General features: G+C 34.5%; 1 protein-coding gene and 2 non-coding genes across 3 annotated transcripts; 1 reads left to right on the top strand and 2 right to left on the bottom strand.

The window, feature by feature from the left end:
* Positions 1 to 32: 32 nt before the first annotated feature.
* Trnar-acg (transfer RNA arginine (anticodon ACG)) lies at positions 33 to 105 on the top strand. The gene has a single exon. It is a non-coding gene; the product is annotated as a tRNA-Arg (tRNA).
* An 822-nt stretch (positions 106 to 927) lies between these two features.
* Trnag-ucc (transfer RNA glycine (anticodon UCC)) lies at positions 928 to 999 on the bottom strand. Its single transcript has one exon. It is a non-coding gene; the product is annotated as a tRNA-Gly (tRNA).
* A 3,231-nt stretch (positions 1,000 to 4,230) lies between these two features.
* LOC120332493 (ATP-binding cassette sub-family F member 2-like) lies at positions 4,231 to 18,019 on the bottom strand. The gene is made up of 17 exons (XM_039399744.2): positions 17,810 to 18,019; positions 16,992 to 17,113; positions 16,795 to 16,867; positions 16,250 to 16,432; positions 14,919 to 15,090; positions 13,671 to 13,766; positions 12,356 to 12,458; positions 11,666 to 11,761; positions 10,900 to 10,990; positions 10,399 to 10,517; positions 9,299 to 9,409; positions 8,869 to 8,931; positions 8,595 to 8,723; positions 7,901 to 8,104; positions 7,041 to 7,159; positions 6,059 to 6,082; positions 4,231 to 5,771 (listed from the first exon to the last, which is right to left on the bottom strand). Exons 1-17 carry the CDS (start codon positions 17,913 to 17,915, stop codon positions 5,603 to 5,605), a joined length of 1,980 nt encoding a protein of 659 aa, XP_039255678.2. The 5' UTR covers positions 17,916 to 18,019; the 3' UTR covers positions 4,231 to 5,602.
* Between the last annotated feature and the right edge of the window lie 511 nt (positions 18,020 to 18,530).

Here is an 18,530-nt window from a genome sequence, read left to right on the forward strand (position 1 = left end):
GTATATACAATTTCTGTGACTCGGAGCCGTGCGGGCGCGTGGCGCAATGGATAACGCGTCTGACTACGGATCAGAAGATTCCAGGTTCGAATCCTGGCGTGCTCGCTTTTTCATAAAATCAATTTGGGATCATTTCTTCCCTCATAATATAAAATAATTGTTAAATATTGTCTGAAAACAAAAATATCACTAAAAGACGAACCCTCGTTACGATATTCAATAAATTTATAAGTTAACTAACATAAATAAAAACAAATTAAAATATCTCACGACGGTCAATTTCTCATAAAATGCAATATATTGACTAAAAAAGCAAATATGATATGAAATGCAAGTTGAAAAATAACTACATGCGAAAGATTCAGATAAATTATTTTTATCATGCAAGAATCAATGCAAACACAACACAAAAGTGTATAACGTAACGCCGTACCCCCTTCTTATATTATTATATCTTTGGAAATGTTACGTGTAACCCATCAAATAAATAATCATTGTGATTAATCGAGGTAATAATCTATACACAGCCTTTGTTTTCTCATGACTCCCGAATGTCTTGTCATAATAGGAATTTCTCTTTTTTTAGGGGTCGGTGGCCATAGTTGACCTTGCAGTCTCGCCCGTCCCCTCCCGATTATATTCTATAATTGTTCTTTTCCATTTATTGTAATTTTACATTTTTTGATATATTCGGAAAATAAATCATTATCTATCATCTAACGGAATTGAAAACAAAATTGAAATATACACGTAAAAATAACGTCAGAAAAACAAGACTTTACAAAAGTTTGTGTGCGTCAAATACCTCCAACTGCCACCCATAGGTCAATTAGTTCGAGTTCAATATCTTGTTCAATAATAAAAGCATTTTTGCTTCGGTAACCGAATGCTTAAAACTTATTCAAAAATGGGACAGATAGAGAAAAGTGCGTCGACCGGGAGTCGAACCCGGAACTATTGCTTGGAAGGCAACAATGCTAACCGTTACACCATCGACGCGACGAGGTAGGTGAATCGAAATATTTTATATAAATAAGGAGAGAATTAAAAAAACGCCCGACATTCTCTCGATCGTAATATCGTTATTTGATTTAAGATGTATAAGTATATAAGTATAAGTATAAGTTTATTTCGACTCCATAATCAGCATAACAATACATTTGACAGATAAAACAAATAAATAAAATCTGATTATGAAATCAGGGGAGCAAACAAAACCTTAGATAAGGTTTATAACGTACAAAATATAAGATGAAAGGTTTTGCCAAGAGGAAGTGGTACGTGTTTACTCACCTAAAATTATCAAGTTATTTCACACACGCTCACATGCACCCACCAGCCACACACACACACAACCACTGAGAAGTTATTTAAGTAAGAATGAAACGCGATAAATTTAGGGTATACTATACAGTAAGCAAAAAAATAAATAAATAAATACTAGAAAAGAAAATTATCTGCCACACCATATTGATATTTTTGTAATGGTTGCCATTGCCAAATTGATCGATCTTCTAATCGTTAATTAGGTATATAAAAGGAAGATTCTATTGAAAACATATTGCCAAGCTGATTATAGTTGGAGTCAAATGCCAAGTTGCCCAACCAAAGTTGCCAGAATTGGGTGCATGAAGAGGTGGGCGAGACCATTTCATTCCCCAAATTAGAGCCTATTATTGCCAAATTATAGTCCAGATTGTAATAAGTAATTAAGTTACCGGTAACAGTAAAATTACTATAATTAAGTAAAGTAGGATGTGGAAATAAATTGGTTACAAAGGGTGTAAGTGAGGTTTTTCATTCTTGGGTATTGATTTCAGACAAGGATATGGGAATGAGGTTGTTATTTCACAGGATATCGGGAGTCTTTTTTGTTTTTTTCCTTATGTGTTTTACTTCATTTAATCACTTTGAAGTAACCTGAAAAACAAAAAATAAAACTGCGAGTAGATGTTTCAATGATTGGGTGAAGGGGAACGCTCTGAACTATTTATTACAGGCAAAAAATAATTGTTTAATTAAATGGGATGTATTGTCATTATATAGCGATGGATAGATGATCTATGATGACATTCTGCTTGGGACAGAGAAAAATTTATCACACCATGCAAAAAACACACAAAATTTTACTATCTATACCTTGGCCAACAAGTCAACTCAAACACCATGCCTTAACATAAAACGCATGCATACATAAATGATATAAAAACCACATCCAATTACAATGACCCACAGCAAATTAAAATCTGAAGGGGAGAATCCAACATAGCTCTACTGCTCGCCTAGTTGCAATAATTAGTAACCTTGCAGGAACAATATTGTACTATCTACAACCCTTATACCACCACTCAAACATAAGACCAAGCGTGTATGATAGGGACATCACAGCTAGAAAAAGATAAAAACACGAGCGTGAAGTGATAGAATGCGTGCAGTTATTTAAAGAAAATATCATCTGAGTACGTTAGCTACCTGTATATTTAAAAAAATATATATATACTCATGCATGTCACAATACCATTTCTTTGGTGCTGGACTAGTTCTGGCCAAGTCGTGGCAAGATATTATTATAGTCGTGGCACAGTATTATTATAGCTGTTCAACATTTTCATTAAAACAATAATGTGCAAGTGTGGAGTGTCCCAAGTTTTTGTCATCGAATACCACCAGTAGTAATTTTTAATATTTAATATTTGGAAACTAAATGAGACTTGACTTGTTTTTGAAAAGATTTTTTGGACTTTAACGTCTTCAAATTTAAGGGAAGAGAATTCCAAAGTTTGGGTCCAGTAAAAGACAAGGAATGCTGACTCACGGATTTACTCATGAAAGGTACGAATAAATCAGAACTACTTCTTCGGTTGGAGGTATTTTTGACAAGTATGTCATTAAAGCAATTGGGCAGCGCATTATTATGAAGTCGTGAGCTAGAGATAATATTTCAAATTTCATCATATCTTCAACCTTAAGTATATTTAGTGATTTGAAGTAAGAGTCTACACTTTCACGTTTTCTTTTACCAAAAACTATTCTTAAAAAATTATTACAAATACTCTGCAGTTTTGAGACAAGTGTTTTATTACCATGAAGCCAGACTGAACAACAATATCGAATATGGCTAAGTAGTAATGATTGAAACATTGCTAGTAGAGCTGATTGGTCAACACACTGGGATACTTTGGCAGAAACTGCTAGGTTTCTTTTTGTTTTAGCAATAACATGCATTATTTGTGATTTCCATGACAGATTTTCATCAAAGATAACTCCTAGAAATTTTATTTCTTTCACTCTTTCAATTTCATTGCCATTGAGCAGTAGTTTTTTTGAACAACTCACACTTTTATGCTTGCTTGGATGGAATAATACAAATTTAGTTTTGTTAGCATTCAGAGATAATTTATTAACTAACATCCAGCTATGAATGTTGGTTAGTTCTTGGTTTGCAACTGTGAATAGATCTTCAAGGTTTTCCCCATGAAGAATCAAGTTAGTGTCATCAGCAAACATGATCGACTCAGAGGATTTCAGACACCATGGCCATGTTTGACTACAAAGGTTAGAATTCCTCTCGCATCAATCCGCGGAATGATAAGACGGCTATAAGATAACGGAATAGTTTTTAGTTTTAAGGACTTGGAGTAAACCTCCATGCGATCACGGACAATTTTTGGGCGAAAATGAATAAAACGTCTTACCGACTTCTATTATTATATTTCTTTCATATTGTATTTAGTCTAGTCTACGATGACTAGGAGCCCAGCATAACCCTCTCTTCCAAGAAATCCGGGAAAGAGTATTTACGATAAGACAGTAACAACCCAGATAGCATGTGAATAACCGCAAAGCGATTAGGCTTACAACTTTGCGTCTCAAAAAAGGTCTTTCGTCAAAAATGTATTTTTTGGCAAACCTAGCTCTGAACTTTAGAGTGTGACATCTAGATTTTCTCAAAATAACTAAATTTTCTTGTCATTAGTATTATTTACTGGAAACTACTTTTATACGTCGTTTTATTACCTTCTTTCTGAACGAGGCCGTAACATAGTATGCAATATTTAGAAAGTTGCTATATTTTGGAACCTAACAGAATTGCCCACATAATTCATTGCACTCAAAACGAGGTCGTGGGAACTGGAGTCACATAAAACGCTTTGAGCCATTGATTGAAGAAACCGGGACAGGACTGCACTGATTGATGACCATTTGACAGATAATTACAAAAATACCAGCTTTTCTCTACAAAGTCAGTTTTCTGGATCAAACAATAATAAAAATTCAGATGTAGAGGCTGCAGCAACAGATTGTAATTTACATTCACAATATTTTGTAAGAACCATGTTTCACAGAAACAAGATTTGTAGCTTATGGAAATCATTACTTTAGCAAATATCAGGCACCCCATGTTCAGTCAGTGAACAAGAAGCATTGTACAACTTAAAAAACAGGTGATAGACATAATAAAATAGAGCAAATTCCAAACTTCAACTATAACACAACCAGCTTCACAGTTCAGCCAATCATGAATATTTTCTCCGGGACCTAAAAATTAATCAATTGTTTAAAATAGATAATTCTTTCTGTTATCATTCATTTAATATTCTAATAGTTATTTAAAACAGAATCGTTGTTTTATTCATTTTATCGTTCAAATCGTTCGTTTCTATGTAACAGAATCAAATATTATTAATAAAATGATAGGACACCCATTTAAAGTTCATTAGTCTCACCCTAAAATGAGATAACACCCTGCTTAATATACAAGGGAGGTTTTGTTCACTGTTGGGAATTCTCAATCTTATTATATCTCATAAACTATATGTCTAGGTTCTATGCAAGTTTACCGAAGGCCATAAACAACAATGGACTCTGGCGAACATGTTACAGAAAATAGGCTGCATTTAGTTTCAAGTGGAAAGCGAAGAGAAAGGAAAACATATCAGCAGACAGAGCAATATTTCATTGACAAAATTTCCTAAGAAATAAATATCAAAAAACAAATAAGTTACTCATACAAAACTGAACTCAAATGTACAAAAGGGAAAAAAATGTACAACATCTCAAAGTCAAGGATTCACACAAAGAACAAATTAACCTAAAGACCCAACACTCATTCATTACATAGTCATAGCTAAATATTATTAGAGTTTTAATATTAGCTAGCAAAAAAGTTTTGAGACTAAATAAGTATTTAATGATGTGTATATACAATGGTCTCATGATCAATTTAACCCTCGTGTGAATTCCTAAATCGGAACAAGTCTTGGAAACCTGATTTTGAACTACACGAAAAATATAGATTGAATTTACTTATTCTTCACAAAAATAGCAAATTTGGGGAAGTTAAAGCCACTGAATCCACGTGCGGGTCGTGAAAAGTTCAAAAGGAATGAGAAGTTGGACCAATAGTTCGTACAATTTGGAAAAATAATTCATAACTTTGTATATTTCATTAAATATCACCAATAAGTGTATCGTGAATAATGACACCAAAATAAATTTGGCTTCCAAAATCACCTATAAATATTTACACAAAAACGACTTCGAAATTTCCTAATATGTGTATACCAGCTCAAATTGTTTCCAAAGTTTAGGGAGTTTCTCATTAATCTTGATCCCAATGGTCAACTTCTTCTTTATGTCCATTAGACTGTGCAGTCTTTTTTTCAGTTTTTGGTGACGACTTCTTAGCTGCGACAATCCCGACAATCATGTTCTTTTTTGGAACTGCTTTCTTCTGTACAACTGCAGGTTTCTTTTCGTCATCATCATCACTGTAAAAAACATGATTTCCGAATAAATTTGACATTCTTATCTTCAAATTATCGCATGGCCATGACAATAACACTGAATTCTAAATGGTAAAATATGCGCTTTGCAGAAATTAAGCAGTCATTGGAATTGCTGCCAAGAGCTTTGACTTGGAAGGAAACAGATTATTCGATAGTTTTCGGTGTTAGATTCGGCTAATGAAGAAAGCTTGGAACATTTGAAAATTAAGAAATTTCACGCATACTGTGAACCAACAATTTCTGAGTTTAAAAATACAAATAACTCTTACCTGTGATGATCAGCACTTCGTCCCCTGGAAGAAGAAGAAAGATATTAATTGATGCAAATATTATGATACATTTAAAAATGAAAGTAACTACAAGAGGAAAATATGTGCCAATTGAAACTCAGCGTACATTTTCCCTGATCTTGCTTTGTTGTGATTGTGACGCAAAAATGTGAAATGCTTGGCAGTCGTTGCAGCAAATTGTAAGTCAATATATCACAATTTAGTTTGGTGTATGATTACTGGGGGTTCGCGTTGACTGTTTCGTGACTTTGGGGGTTCGCGTTGATTGTTTCGTGACCTGGGGGGTACTTAACAGAGAAAAAGTTGAGAACCCCTGCTTCAAACAATAGTAGTTTAAACCATATGTATCCATGGAGAGATGTGTGAGAATGGCCCATTAAAAATCGACAACAGATACCGGTCGAAAGTTTTCACCTCATTTGCAATACCTTTAACAAATCATACAAATTCCATAGAAATTTATTTTTTAATATGTCCACAAGTCACTAATTAAAAGCTGGTGAATATTTTTGTGTATCATGACTATTTATTTGTAATTCAATAGTTCATTAATTGATCTGAATACTTTAGTAAGCCGCAGACAAAAAACAATTTCCCATTTAGAATTAACGGCGCTCCCGTAGTATGTGTACCAGGTTAGGGTTAGGCCATAATTTTATTCCAATTTTCCTTATTTTAGTTCTATTACGAGTTGGGGACTAGCCGAATGATTCCCGCAGTATGTGTACCTGAAATTATGGCCTAACCCTAACCTGGTACACATGCTACGTTCCGGTGTTCGCCACCTTGGTTCACATACTACAGCAGTACCATAAAAAGCTGGTGAATTTTTTTTACCATGACTGTTTATTTGTAATTCAATGATACATTGATCGATCTGTACCCTTTGGTAAGCCACAGACGAAACTGAATTTCCCATTTAGAATTAACGAGCTTTTTTCATAATTGACATCACACTTACTTAGACAAATCTTTATCCTCCTTCATCACTCTCTTCTTTAATGAATCCTTGTAAGCAATAATTCCTTTCGTCCATGGTGTCACGGTTCGCTTTTCACAAATCCAGATATCTTTTGCCACCTGAAACCATTGTCAAAATGCGAGATAAGTTGAAAGTTTGAAAAGATTCCTATATAACCTTCTTAGTATGCGCATAGCGGACATAGTCTTCTTACTATGAGTATAGCGGACATAGCCATTATAGTAAGGACATGACGGACATAGCCATTTTAGTAGCGGCATATGGTGGACATAGCCATTCTAGTAGGGACATGACGGACTTAGCAACTTTAGTAGAGACATAGCCATTTTATATATATATATATATATATAGCGTAATTGAACAATAAAAACATAGATAGTTAGAAAAGAATTTAAATGCCCTTTCAAAACAATTTCAATAATCCAGATTTACTGTGATTCAAGAAAAAAATGTAGAAGAAGACTGAAGATATTGCTCAACTATTTCGTCAGATAAGACCTAATCTGTTGAATATTTCAGATATTTGGGCACATTGGTGCTGAGTGAAGCAAGACCAGTAGCTATCTTCATATATAGCACTCATGAGTACTCCCATAGTATGTGAACCAAGATGGAGGACACCGGAACGCAGTATGTGTACCAAGTTGGGGTTAGGCCATAATTTTATTCCAATTTTCCTTATTTTAGTTCTATTAAGAGTTCGGAGACTAGCCAGGTGACTCCTGTCGTATTTGCACCCGAAAACCCAGAAAACAGTACATTTGTGAAACTTACCCCACTGTTCAAACCAGATATCAAGTCATTAAATGAAACCCAAAACTCGAATTACAGAAACATACCTGACTAATGAGCCTAAAATCGTGAGACACCAGTATCATTCCACCGTTAAAATCCAGGATGGCTTCCGCAAGTGCATCGATAGTTTCGATATCCAAGTGATTAGTGGGTTCGTCAAGTAGTAAGAGATGAGGATTCTGCGAAGCCAACCACGCGAATACAACTCGACACTTTTGGCCATCTGATAACTTTCGAATAGGACAGATCTAAAAATTTGAAAACGAAACTGTAAAACAGAAAAAAAAAACACAGAACAGGTTTCAACCAAAACAAGTTTAAATATATGATAAAACCATGGTGTCCAGCATTTTTTAGCATTGTTGGAGTGACTCCAACAAACTCAATAACCAGAGATTTATGGGGTTGAAATTATGAACTCTTGGCAGACTTTAATAAGCTTCAGATGCCACAAAACTTGTTGGAACTAAAATTTCAAAAAAAAAGAAACAACCTGCAGGCAACTATGGCTCTTCTGAAAAATTTCAGTAGCAGTTTTAGCCCCAAATTTTGAATCAAAATCCATATTTAAAGTCTCCTCTTGACACTCACCAAGTACCCTATCGCTTATGACCTTGAATACTATTAATTAATATTGACATTTTCCCACCATGCTTAGGTTAGATTAGATCAGCGAAATGGTTGGCAGTTATTGCTAAATGGCTGACCATCTGTCACCTTCCCCAGTTCATTACAAACCTGTTGTTTTCCACTTAGTCCGTATCTTCCAATGATTCTTCTCATCTGTTCAATTTCTTTGATTTCAGGATAACATTTCATCATATAGTCAAGGGGTGAAAGGTCAAGATCGAGTTGATCAGTTAAATGCTGTAAAAAGTTTGATATAATGTGAAATAAGATTTTCACTCCAGCTAATAGTATATAAGCAAGTATAAAGAACACAGGACAGAAGAATTTAGGAAGAGAATGTTTGATGCTAAATACAGAAATGATATATAAGCAAATGTCGCACCTGATGATATCTTGCTATCTTAAGATGACTGTGTCTTCGTATTAATCCATCACTGGGCACGAGCTAAATGAATACAATTTTTTTTTATTATTTCTAAGATTGAAGATGCGGAAAACACAAACTAATTTCTGAAGCCTAAAAATACAGCTGATATTTGATTTTAATATCAACAGAAAACATGCAAAAAAACATTTTATTCCAGTTTTGATAATTTAAAATCAAATATTCTCAAAATCATATTATTTTTGCGCTGCCCTTGTCCCTTTCCAAAGAATAAAACAGAATAAAATTGAAACGCCTTGTACTTTACAATTTTTTCAAGTCACCAGTTTAAATTCTGACTGATAAATTACCCAAATCAATCAAAAAGACGTTTTCTCAATATAATAAAATAAATCAGAAAAAAAGAAAATTAATCATTGAATCATACCTCTCCTGCAATCAGCTTTAATAAAGTTGATTTTCCAGCTCCGTTGGGGCCAACAAGAGCAAGCCTTGTATCAAGATCAATTCCAAATTCAAGATTTTCGTAGATTAAAGGCTGAGATAAGAATAAAAATGCTGAATCAGTAAAACGTTATTTGTATGTAACCAAATCAGTTAAAAACTAGTTTCGCTGTGTCATAACAGCAAGAACTAGCACTTAAAACACCCTTTAAGACTCATTCAAATGTTTTCCCATGTAGATAGTATAAATCAGCCAGTAGATAGTTTAAATCAGCCAGTAGATAGTATAAATCAGCCAGTAGATAGTATAAATCAGCCAGTAGATAGTATAAATCAGCCAGTAGATAGTATAAATCAGCCAGTAGATAGTATAAATCAGCCAGTAGATAGTATAAATCAGCCAGTAGATAGTAGATAGTATAAATCAACACTTTCGCATCCACATGCATTTAGAATTTGACATAGAAAAACTGACAATTTAGACAATTTTCTGAGAGGGCGTGGAGCTAATTGATAACAAAAATATTTGTTAGATTTGATCTTGCCCGCCTTATTTGGGATATTTACTTTTCAAAAATTTTGATTCATTTCATTATTTACTTTCCATCCACGTATTTTCAACATGTTTTTTGAATAAAACATACTTTCGCCTTACTATCTGTTATTTGTTGCCTATTGGTAGTTAGTTTCCAATGAGCTGGGGCGCTAGACTTGACAAACAAATTCTAAAAAAGGGCCGAGGGGCTTAAAAAGTTTGAGAACCACTGTTTTAGAGTATAAAGCCGGCAAATAGATTTGGGAATTTGGATTAGAATAACGATTATTCAACTTCTCTGTGATATTGAAATCATCTCCATAGCTATATAATGATTTCCAGTAATGGCATGTTGTACAACACTAAATTTAAAATGATTCAATAGGCTAATCAACGACATAAAAAAATAGGAAAAAAAATATTTCCAGGATGTAGATGCAAAAACCATTTTCTGCAAAAAATATCCCTGATACAGAACTGTTTTTCAATTAAAAGCAGGAAACAAGCAGAAAACAACCTCAGTTCAGAGTCGGTAAAATAAAACTTACAGTTTGATCATTGTATCTGAAACTGACATTCTGAACCATCATGACAGGTGGAGCTAGTTTTCCGCATTCAGGAAAGAAAAAACTAATTCCATTATCAGATGAAACTCTCTGTGTCAAACCTGTAAGAAACAAAATAAATTTGAGTTGATATTCCCCAAAAAAGCTTGAATCAATCAGGTGTTTCCACATCCAAACTTTAATCTGAACACTCTAAGTCGGTGGTTTTCAACCTCTTCGGTGGAGTAAAACCAAAATGAAACATTGCACATTCCTGAGACCCTTGTGCAATAGTGTGAATTGTATAAGCTATGAATACATATAATAGCAAACCTAATACTGTCAAAACAGAATAATTTTTTTTAAATGTAGCGAAGTTTAATCTTAGGGGCAATCATGATGGCTATTTGATTGTAGAATTTGTATTTATATAATATACATCTCGAAGGTTATCATGTTTTTAGCATAGAAGTTGAACTATGACGAGGAATGCAAAAACTTAACCTTTTTCAACCATTTTAGCTAAAGTCTTTTCTTTACTTTGTGCTTGTTTTGCTAACTTGGCACTTCCGTGACCAAACCTAGCGATGTAGTCCTGGAAACATGAAAATTTAATTTGTTGAACATTTATTAAGAAAATGAAGTGAACTTGCAAAATACAAATTTGTGGGATAAATTATTCAGCTACGCATCATATCACATGGATCAAAGATGCAATGATCCATAGATAACATAATTCATTTCTAATCATAGCAATGGAATATAAATGCAAAATCTCCAATTCCACCCCAGTAAATATCAAACTACGTTGCTTACAAGTTACCAAGCCCGCCCTAAGACTCGCACCGGTCAGTGTAAATAAACTGTATTAATTTGGAGATATGACGCTTTTTTGAAGGGGAGTTTCACACAAGGTTCTAAAGAAGCAGCACCCATTGATAGGTGAGGAAATAACAGTTTGCAAACTTTGCACTAATGAAAAATGTAACTATAATTACAATTACTAACACAGTATACAGAGATCGAACAAATAACCTACAAATACCAGTACTGATTTACTGATGTTCGAAAAGAAACTATTCATTCCTTGAAGCAAGAATTTGAAATCAAATATAATCAATTTCGAATTGATTTGAGTTTCTATATCATTCCAAACACTCTGTGGAGTATCATGCTTCAAGTATTAGTTTGCCACAATGCTTAAATAATTGTAACTAACTGCTTGAATAGGTTTTACTCAAAAAACAAAACATCACAATTCATAACCGACCTTCATGTGAGAAATCTGATCCTGTTCCCACTTATATCTCTTCATTTGATTTTCATCAAGTTCAAGTTTTGTACGAATGAATGCATCATAATTACCCTGAAAACAAAGTTACAAGTAAAATAAAAGCAAATCAAATTTGAAACAAATCGAATATACAAATATAAGAATTTGATTTCGAGGTTCGAAATAAAGGAAATATAAATATATATAGTTTATGCGAGAGAGGAATTCTATTCATTAATTATTCTTTTGCAAAATATAATGTTTAATTACTCCAAAACTAAATTTATTTAGATGGGTAACTAAATTCTTGACAAGATGTTGAATAAGTTATCAGTACTCGCGTAGTGCGTGTACCAGGTTAGGGTTAGGCCATAATTTTATTCCGATTTTTCTTATTTTAGTTCTATTACGAGTTCGGGGACTGTCTGTGTTACCCAAGTGAACATCCCGCTCGCTACCCATAGGTTTAAGTCCCTTTACACAACTGTAAAGTAGGTGAACAAAACTAGTTACCCCTATATTGGTACACACACTTCTGGAACGCCAGACAATGACCTCTTTAAAAACTGTGATCATAGAAAACACAACAAAGCTGGAACCTTAACTCCATATTTCAGTCTAATTCTTAAAATCCAAGAAAGTTTTTCATGCATTGGTAAAATTGGAGGTAATCAATGCGATACTTACCGAAAAATAAGACAATTTCTTCTGTGTCATGTGTATCATATTTGTGCAAACTCCGTTTAAAAAATCTTGAGAATGTGAAATTAATACAAGAATGTGCTTGAATCTGAAAAAAAAAATAGCATGTAGCATAAAAAAATAGCATAGTCTTCAATAGCATGGGCCAGTAATATCGTCACCAACTAATAGGGCCTGGAAAACGGCAAATTTTGTTACTGATAGTCCACCTTTTCAATTCTTTATTTAGAAGACTACCGTATTTGCCTGTTTTGTAGCCCGGGCCCATATTTTTTCAACCAACTCACTAACCGGGCCCTTATTCAAGCACGGGCGCTTGGTATTTTCGATCGTTACAATAATTGATATATATTGTTATTTCCAGTTCTCAAGTATGATTCAAATGAGACTAACGAAAATATTGACTTTTTCTACGCATCGCAGGTACAAATCTGCAAAAGAAGAAAAGTTTTGTGACACCCTATCAATAATGAAACGAAGCACTTGGGTGTCGCGACACCCAGTTTAAGAACCACGGTGTTACGTAATCAATGCTATCTGTTATGTAATTGGACGCCTAAAGCGTGACTGTTATCTACCAGCGCTTAAAAATCAAAAGTGTTGTGACAAAAACGCTTATTATTTCCTATTGTTCCCTACCACTGAAAAATCAGCTTTTACATCGGGTGAGTATTCAAGCACCGGCCCTTATTTATTTTTATGTTCTGTTCACATGGGCGGCTATTCAACGGGCCCTTAATCAAGATCGGGCGGTAAAACGAGCATAGTCCAGATTTTCCTTGATTTAGCATACAGGCAAGCAAGAATTACATTTTGGTTAATGTGAAGGTAGGCATGGGGTTTGAAATTGAAAGAAAAGTAATTTTGTCTTTGATATATGGCATAAAAAAAGGAAAAGACATTCAATTGTGAAGAATAGAAATTTACCCGTAAGGCCGTAACCAAGTGGAAATGATTAAAACAGAAGTTAGGAAATAATTCAATATCATGCCTTCTATCATGCTAAATTAAGCAAATGAAACAGAGTCAGGTGAGCATTGAAAATCGGAAGTGGAAATACTACCTAAGTAAAGAAATTGGCCTGTTATAAACACATAATTACATGTTTGAACGGGAGCAAAAATGTTGCCAATTTGGTAATCACTAGAATATTCTGTAATATTCAAAATGTGGGCACAGTGGTCCCTTGACCGCCTGCTTGCCCGGGCTGAAATTCCAGAGCAGAAATATTATGTACCTTGCAAAAATACCTGCAAAGATTTAATAGCTTAAATCTATTGGATTATAAAAAAATTCTCACGTTTTTAATTCCTCTTCCAGCCACACACAGGCGTCCAAGTCCAGATGATTTGTCGGTTCATCAAGAAGTAGAAGATATGGTTTCACAAACAATGCTCTGAACAGAAATATGAACTGATAATAAGTGATTCTACCGACAATCTAAATTGGGTGCTCCCGAAGTATGCGAACCAAGATGGCGGACATCGGAACGTAACATGGGTAACTGGTTAGGGTTAGGCGATAATTTTTTTCCAATTTTCCTTATTTTAGTCCTATTATCAGTTCGAAGACTATCCAAGAGCCTCCCGTAGTATTTATACCTAAAATTATGGCCTAACCCTAACCTAGTACACATATTACATTCCGATGTCCGCCATCTTGGTTCGCATACTTCGGGAGCATCCTTAGTCTAAGCCTGGCATGGGCAAACTACGGCCCGTGGGCCAAATTAAGTAATTCAATCTGGCCCGCCTGACGCCGCCACAACCAAACCAAAACTAAATTTTAATGTTTCAGCTGGAAAATAACACAAGGAATTTGACATTGCGATTAAATTTAGTTTTGGACCAAAGCTTTTTGCTTTATACTACTGCTTTTATAACACTTTACATATTGTTCGTGAAATGTAACTCACATCACACTTACATGGCCCGCCAGTAAGTGGAAATTTTGGGTTCCTGATCTAAAACCTTGCCAAACTGGTGTTAGCCATCGGGAAGGAATTTTGCCCTGTATTTGCTGTAGTATTACTGATATTCTTAGTTCTTTATTAATACTATGATACTTGTTTATGCAAATATCCTAAACAACATGAACTGTACAAAATAGGGGTTTGCTTGCTCATAACTCTACCTTAGGATCCGATCCATTAAATGTGAATGAATAAAGTAGTTTTTATGCAAAGTTCCAAATAAGCGAAAGGGCCAAATTTAACGAAAAACATTGGAAACCAGGCTAGAAATTACATATTTATTCTGAGAAGAAAAGGCGATAAGATAAGACGACTTAATCACATGGGGAACCACGAATGTGTATGATGTAACACATTAATCCCGGTGGTGAGGAAACCTGATAAGATGGCCTAATCACATGGGGAACCACGGCTTCTCGTCCGGTTATCAGTCCGATATGAGATTAGTTACCCAGTCATCTGTTTCTAGATGCATGGACTTGCAAGGTGAAGGAAGCCGCAACCGACCAGCGGTTAAGTGAACCACCCACTGCACTATGTCATCACACCCTCATTCAAGGCTCAGAAAATTCTCACCTAGCAAGAGCAACTCTCATTCTCCAACCACCAGAAAAATCTGACAATTTCTTTTGCTGCATAGCTGCGGTGAATCCAAGTCCGTGTAAAATTCTTGCTGCACGAACTTGAGCTAAATCGACACCCAGTTCATCCAAACGTTCATAAATTTGAAACAAATGATCACTTTCCGCTGAGAATTAATTTTAACATTCATTAGTGTTGATAATTTTACTAAAATAAGGCTAAATTCACTTGGCTAACATAAACAGTCCCTGAACTTATATTAGAACTAAAATAAAGAAAATGTGATTATTATGGCGAAACCCTAAACTGGTACACATACTACGTGAGTACCTTATTTTCACTAGAAAGATTTAAAATGTTAAAGATTGAGAGGATATCACAGTCACAGATGTTTTTGTACTCGTAAATTTAGAAAAGTTCTACCGTCTGTGATGACTATAAATTTCCCAGAAAATTAACTGGATTCTTGATATACCAGATAAGAATTTGCATTCTAAGTGAATTTTATAACATTGTGGACTGTGGGACAAAGCAACAAACTCAAGTTAATTTAAGTAAGTAATCTCAAATAATTTACTCAAGAGATGAGTCTAAAATATTTCTGATTGATCGCGCAACACCTTGCTCCAAGCGGAAGATTCTCATAAATAAAAATTCCACAACACACACTCCCGAATCTTTATAGTTGAGATATTTAATAGCAGGTAATGCATCACAAGGATGCTATAGGGTTTCAGTAGCTCTAGTAATGACTTTGCTCACAGGCGAGTCACTTTTACATTTAAGTTTTGAGAGAAACTTCTTATGAATATAAACATGAAACCCTCCCTTACTCACGATCTTCATGACTAAGATAATGGTTTTATAGCGTGCAATTCATCACACAAGGTTTTAGAACTCAGAGGTGAGTTTCTTTCACTTCTAAGTAAGTGTGCAAAACTTCGCTTTGAAGGCAAATTATCATAATTAAAAATTCAACAACACATACTCATGATCTTCATGACTGAGACATTCAATGGCATATAAAGCATCGCAATATGGTTTTAGTAGCTCTGGGTACGTAGTGTGTGTGCCAGGTTAGGTTTAGGCCATAATTTTATTCTGATTATCCTTATTTTAGTTCTATTGTGAGCTCGGAGTATGTTGTATTAGCCAAGTGAATATCCCCCTGCCCATAGGCTTCAGTTACTTCACACAACTTGATGTAAGGTAGGCGAACAAAATTATATACCTCCATATTGGTACGCATACTTCTGCAGCGAACGCAACAATTGCTTTGGGGAAAAATTCTCATAATTAAAAATTCAATGGAAAATTTAACGTACGATCTTCATGACTCAATCTTTCAGCTTCTTTTTCCAACCGCGTTCTTTCTTTATCAACTTCCATGACAGTTTGGAGAGGAGTTTTATCGCTCGCTTCCATCTCACGATCAAGAATAAAAACATCAATATGATCAGGAATGGGAACATCTCTATGTCCAAGACTTCGTAGTAAAGTGGTTTTTCCTTGAAATTTTGGAAAAAAGGGGCAATTTTAATATTTAAATAAGCTCAAACATTAAAAATATGCAATATTTAAACATGTAATGAATTGGATAGTCAGCGCCAAAATGGAAAGATCCCAGCTCTTGTAAAAATAGTAGTACAGTATAGGAACTCTACTTAACTGGCGTTTGTACACAGCATTGTTCACATCAAAAAAAGTGATTAAAAAATCATATAATAAACAATCAATTAGGATATTCCATATAGAAATGAATAGAACAAAACATTTAAATTAAATTGAGATGAACAAACATAATAAATATTATTTAAAATTTCAGACTGATCTAGAAGTTAAGTCCATACTACATAAAAAAATATCTTACCACATCCATTAAGGCCGATTAATCCATATCTGTTCCCGGAATTCAATTCCAAATTTGTGTCTTCCCAAAGTACCTTGTAAAAAAGAAAAACTAATCGAACACCTATTCTATCCTTTCGCACACAGCTTTACAAACTGAATTTTCACACAATTTAACCAAAGTTAAATAAAGATTCAATGAAGAGTAATTGAAATTACCTGGCCATGGAAAGTACAGGAATAATTATGGATATGCAAATCAGTAGCAAGAGGATGGGAGGCAAGAACACCAGTACAAGAACGTGAACTCAAGGACAGGTTTTCAACTTCTGTGTTTAATCCTAGAAAAAATAGAATAAAAGCATGAATCATGACGTAAGATTGATTGGGTTTTGTAGCTGTTTCGTACCTAACGCACTATTAGTGGGTGTAGAAAAATAAAGTTGTCACATGTCTATTCTAACCCCCGCCTGACTTTGCCATCCAAAAAATACGTTACTACTACGTCATAGAGCTTGTCAACGGCATCTGTGCGAATGATAAAGAACTGACTATCGACAGCGATCTCTCTCACATCAGGGTCGTTGCGACGAGAGAAATATCTTGCTCGATTTTGGATGATCGTCTGCGCGTCTTGGATGACTGTTCCTACCTCATTACCCTGCATGATTGCAAAGATTCAAATTTCAAGCGGGACTGATGGACACCTCTTAACCACAAGGTGGCTCAAGTAACTAACAACTGGTAAGTTAATGATTCCTCTACCTGTCCAACATCAAGTCCAGGCATCTGAAACAAATAACTTGTTCACTATTCCAATAACCAACATGAACTGGTGGCCCTTGTTCACCATTATGATTACAAGATTAAGCCATCTAATTTGTCGCCTTCGTCGGAATATATATGAATGTTTCATTAATGAAAATTATTACTGAAATAAAGCTGTTCTAAAACTACTCTGGAATAATGTTAACATTCAGACTATTGTATATTCAGTATTTAGAATAAGATGAATATTACATTAATTTGATACAAACCATTCACATCTCCATTGCCATTTTCATTTTGAGTTTTTTTGACTGGCTTCTTCTTTGAAGCTTCTTTCTTTTTTGCAGCTCGGCGTTTGGCGGCTTCAGAAGGCATTTTTATCGAATGATTTCACAGTTCTAGACGATTATTTTTCACTTTTCAAATATCTTTATATTCTTTTGACTGTTTGATAAGGGTCTGAGTTTATAAAGTAATTCATGACTTTTTTTTATGTAACAAGACATTTTTAAAAGTATGACAGACTGCAGAATGTACTTCTGATGCCTAAATTCTGACCATCTACATACCGGTACATTAGATGACATTACTTGAGTAGTAACCCCCTTTCCAATTATTATCTTACATTTTGTGAAAATAATTGTAACATTTAGAATGTTTTATCTCTGTATTTTCCGATTTTAATATATAGCCATCTGAAATCGTGTATCTTAAACATAATAGGAATAAGATGGGAGTTGACTTGATCACCATATGGCTGTATCACTCCCTTCTGTCTATACCAAATTACGGTACTTTATTACTCGATATTTTTTAATAATCTGATATTATAATAGTATTACGAAAGTACGACGACTGTTTTTTGGTTGTGGGTTCTCTTCCCGACTTTTGAACAATAATATGATATTACGTATGGCGATACATGTTACTGAACATTTAGACAACATATTCTACTCTCTGTTAACACAAACTCGAAACAAATTGGACCTT

The sequence above is a fragment of the Styela clava genome, chromosome 13 (genome assembly GCF_964204865.1).
Source record: "Styela clava chromosome 13, kaStyClav1.hap1.2, whole genome shotgun sequence".
NCBI classification, from domain to species: domain Eukaryota; kingdom Metazoa; phylum Chordata; class Ascidiacea; order Stolidobranchia; family Styelidae; genus Styela; species Styela clava.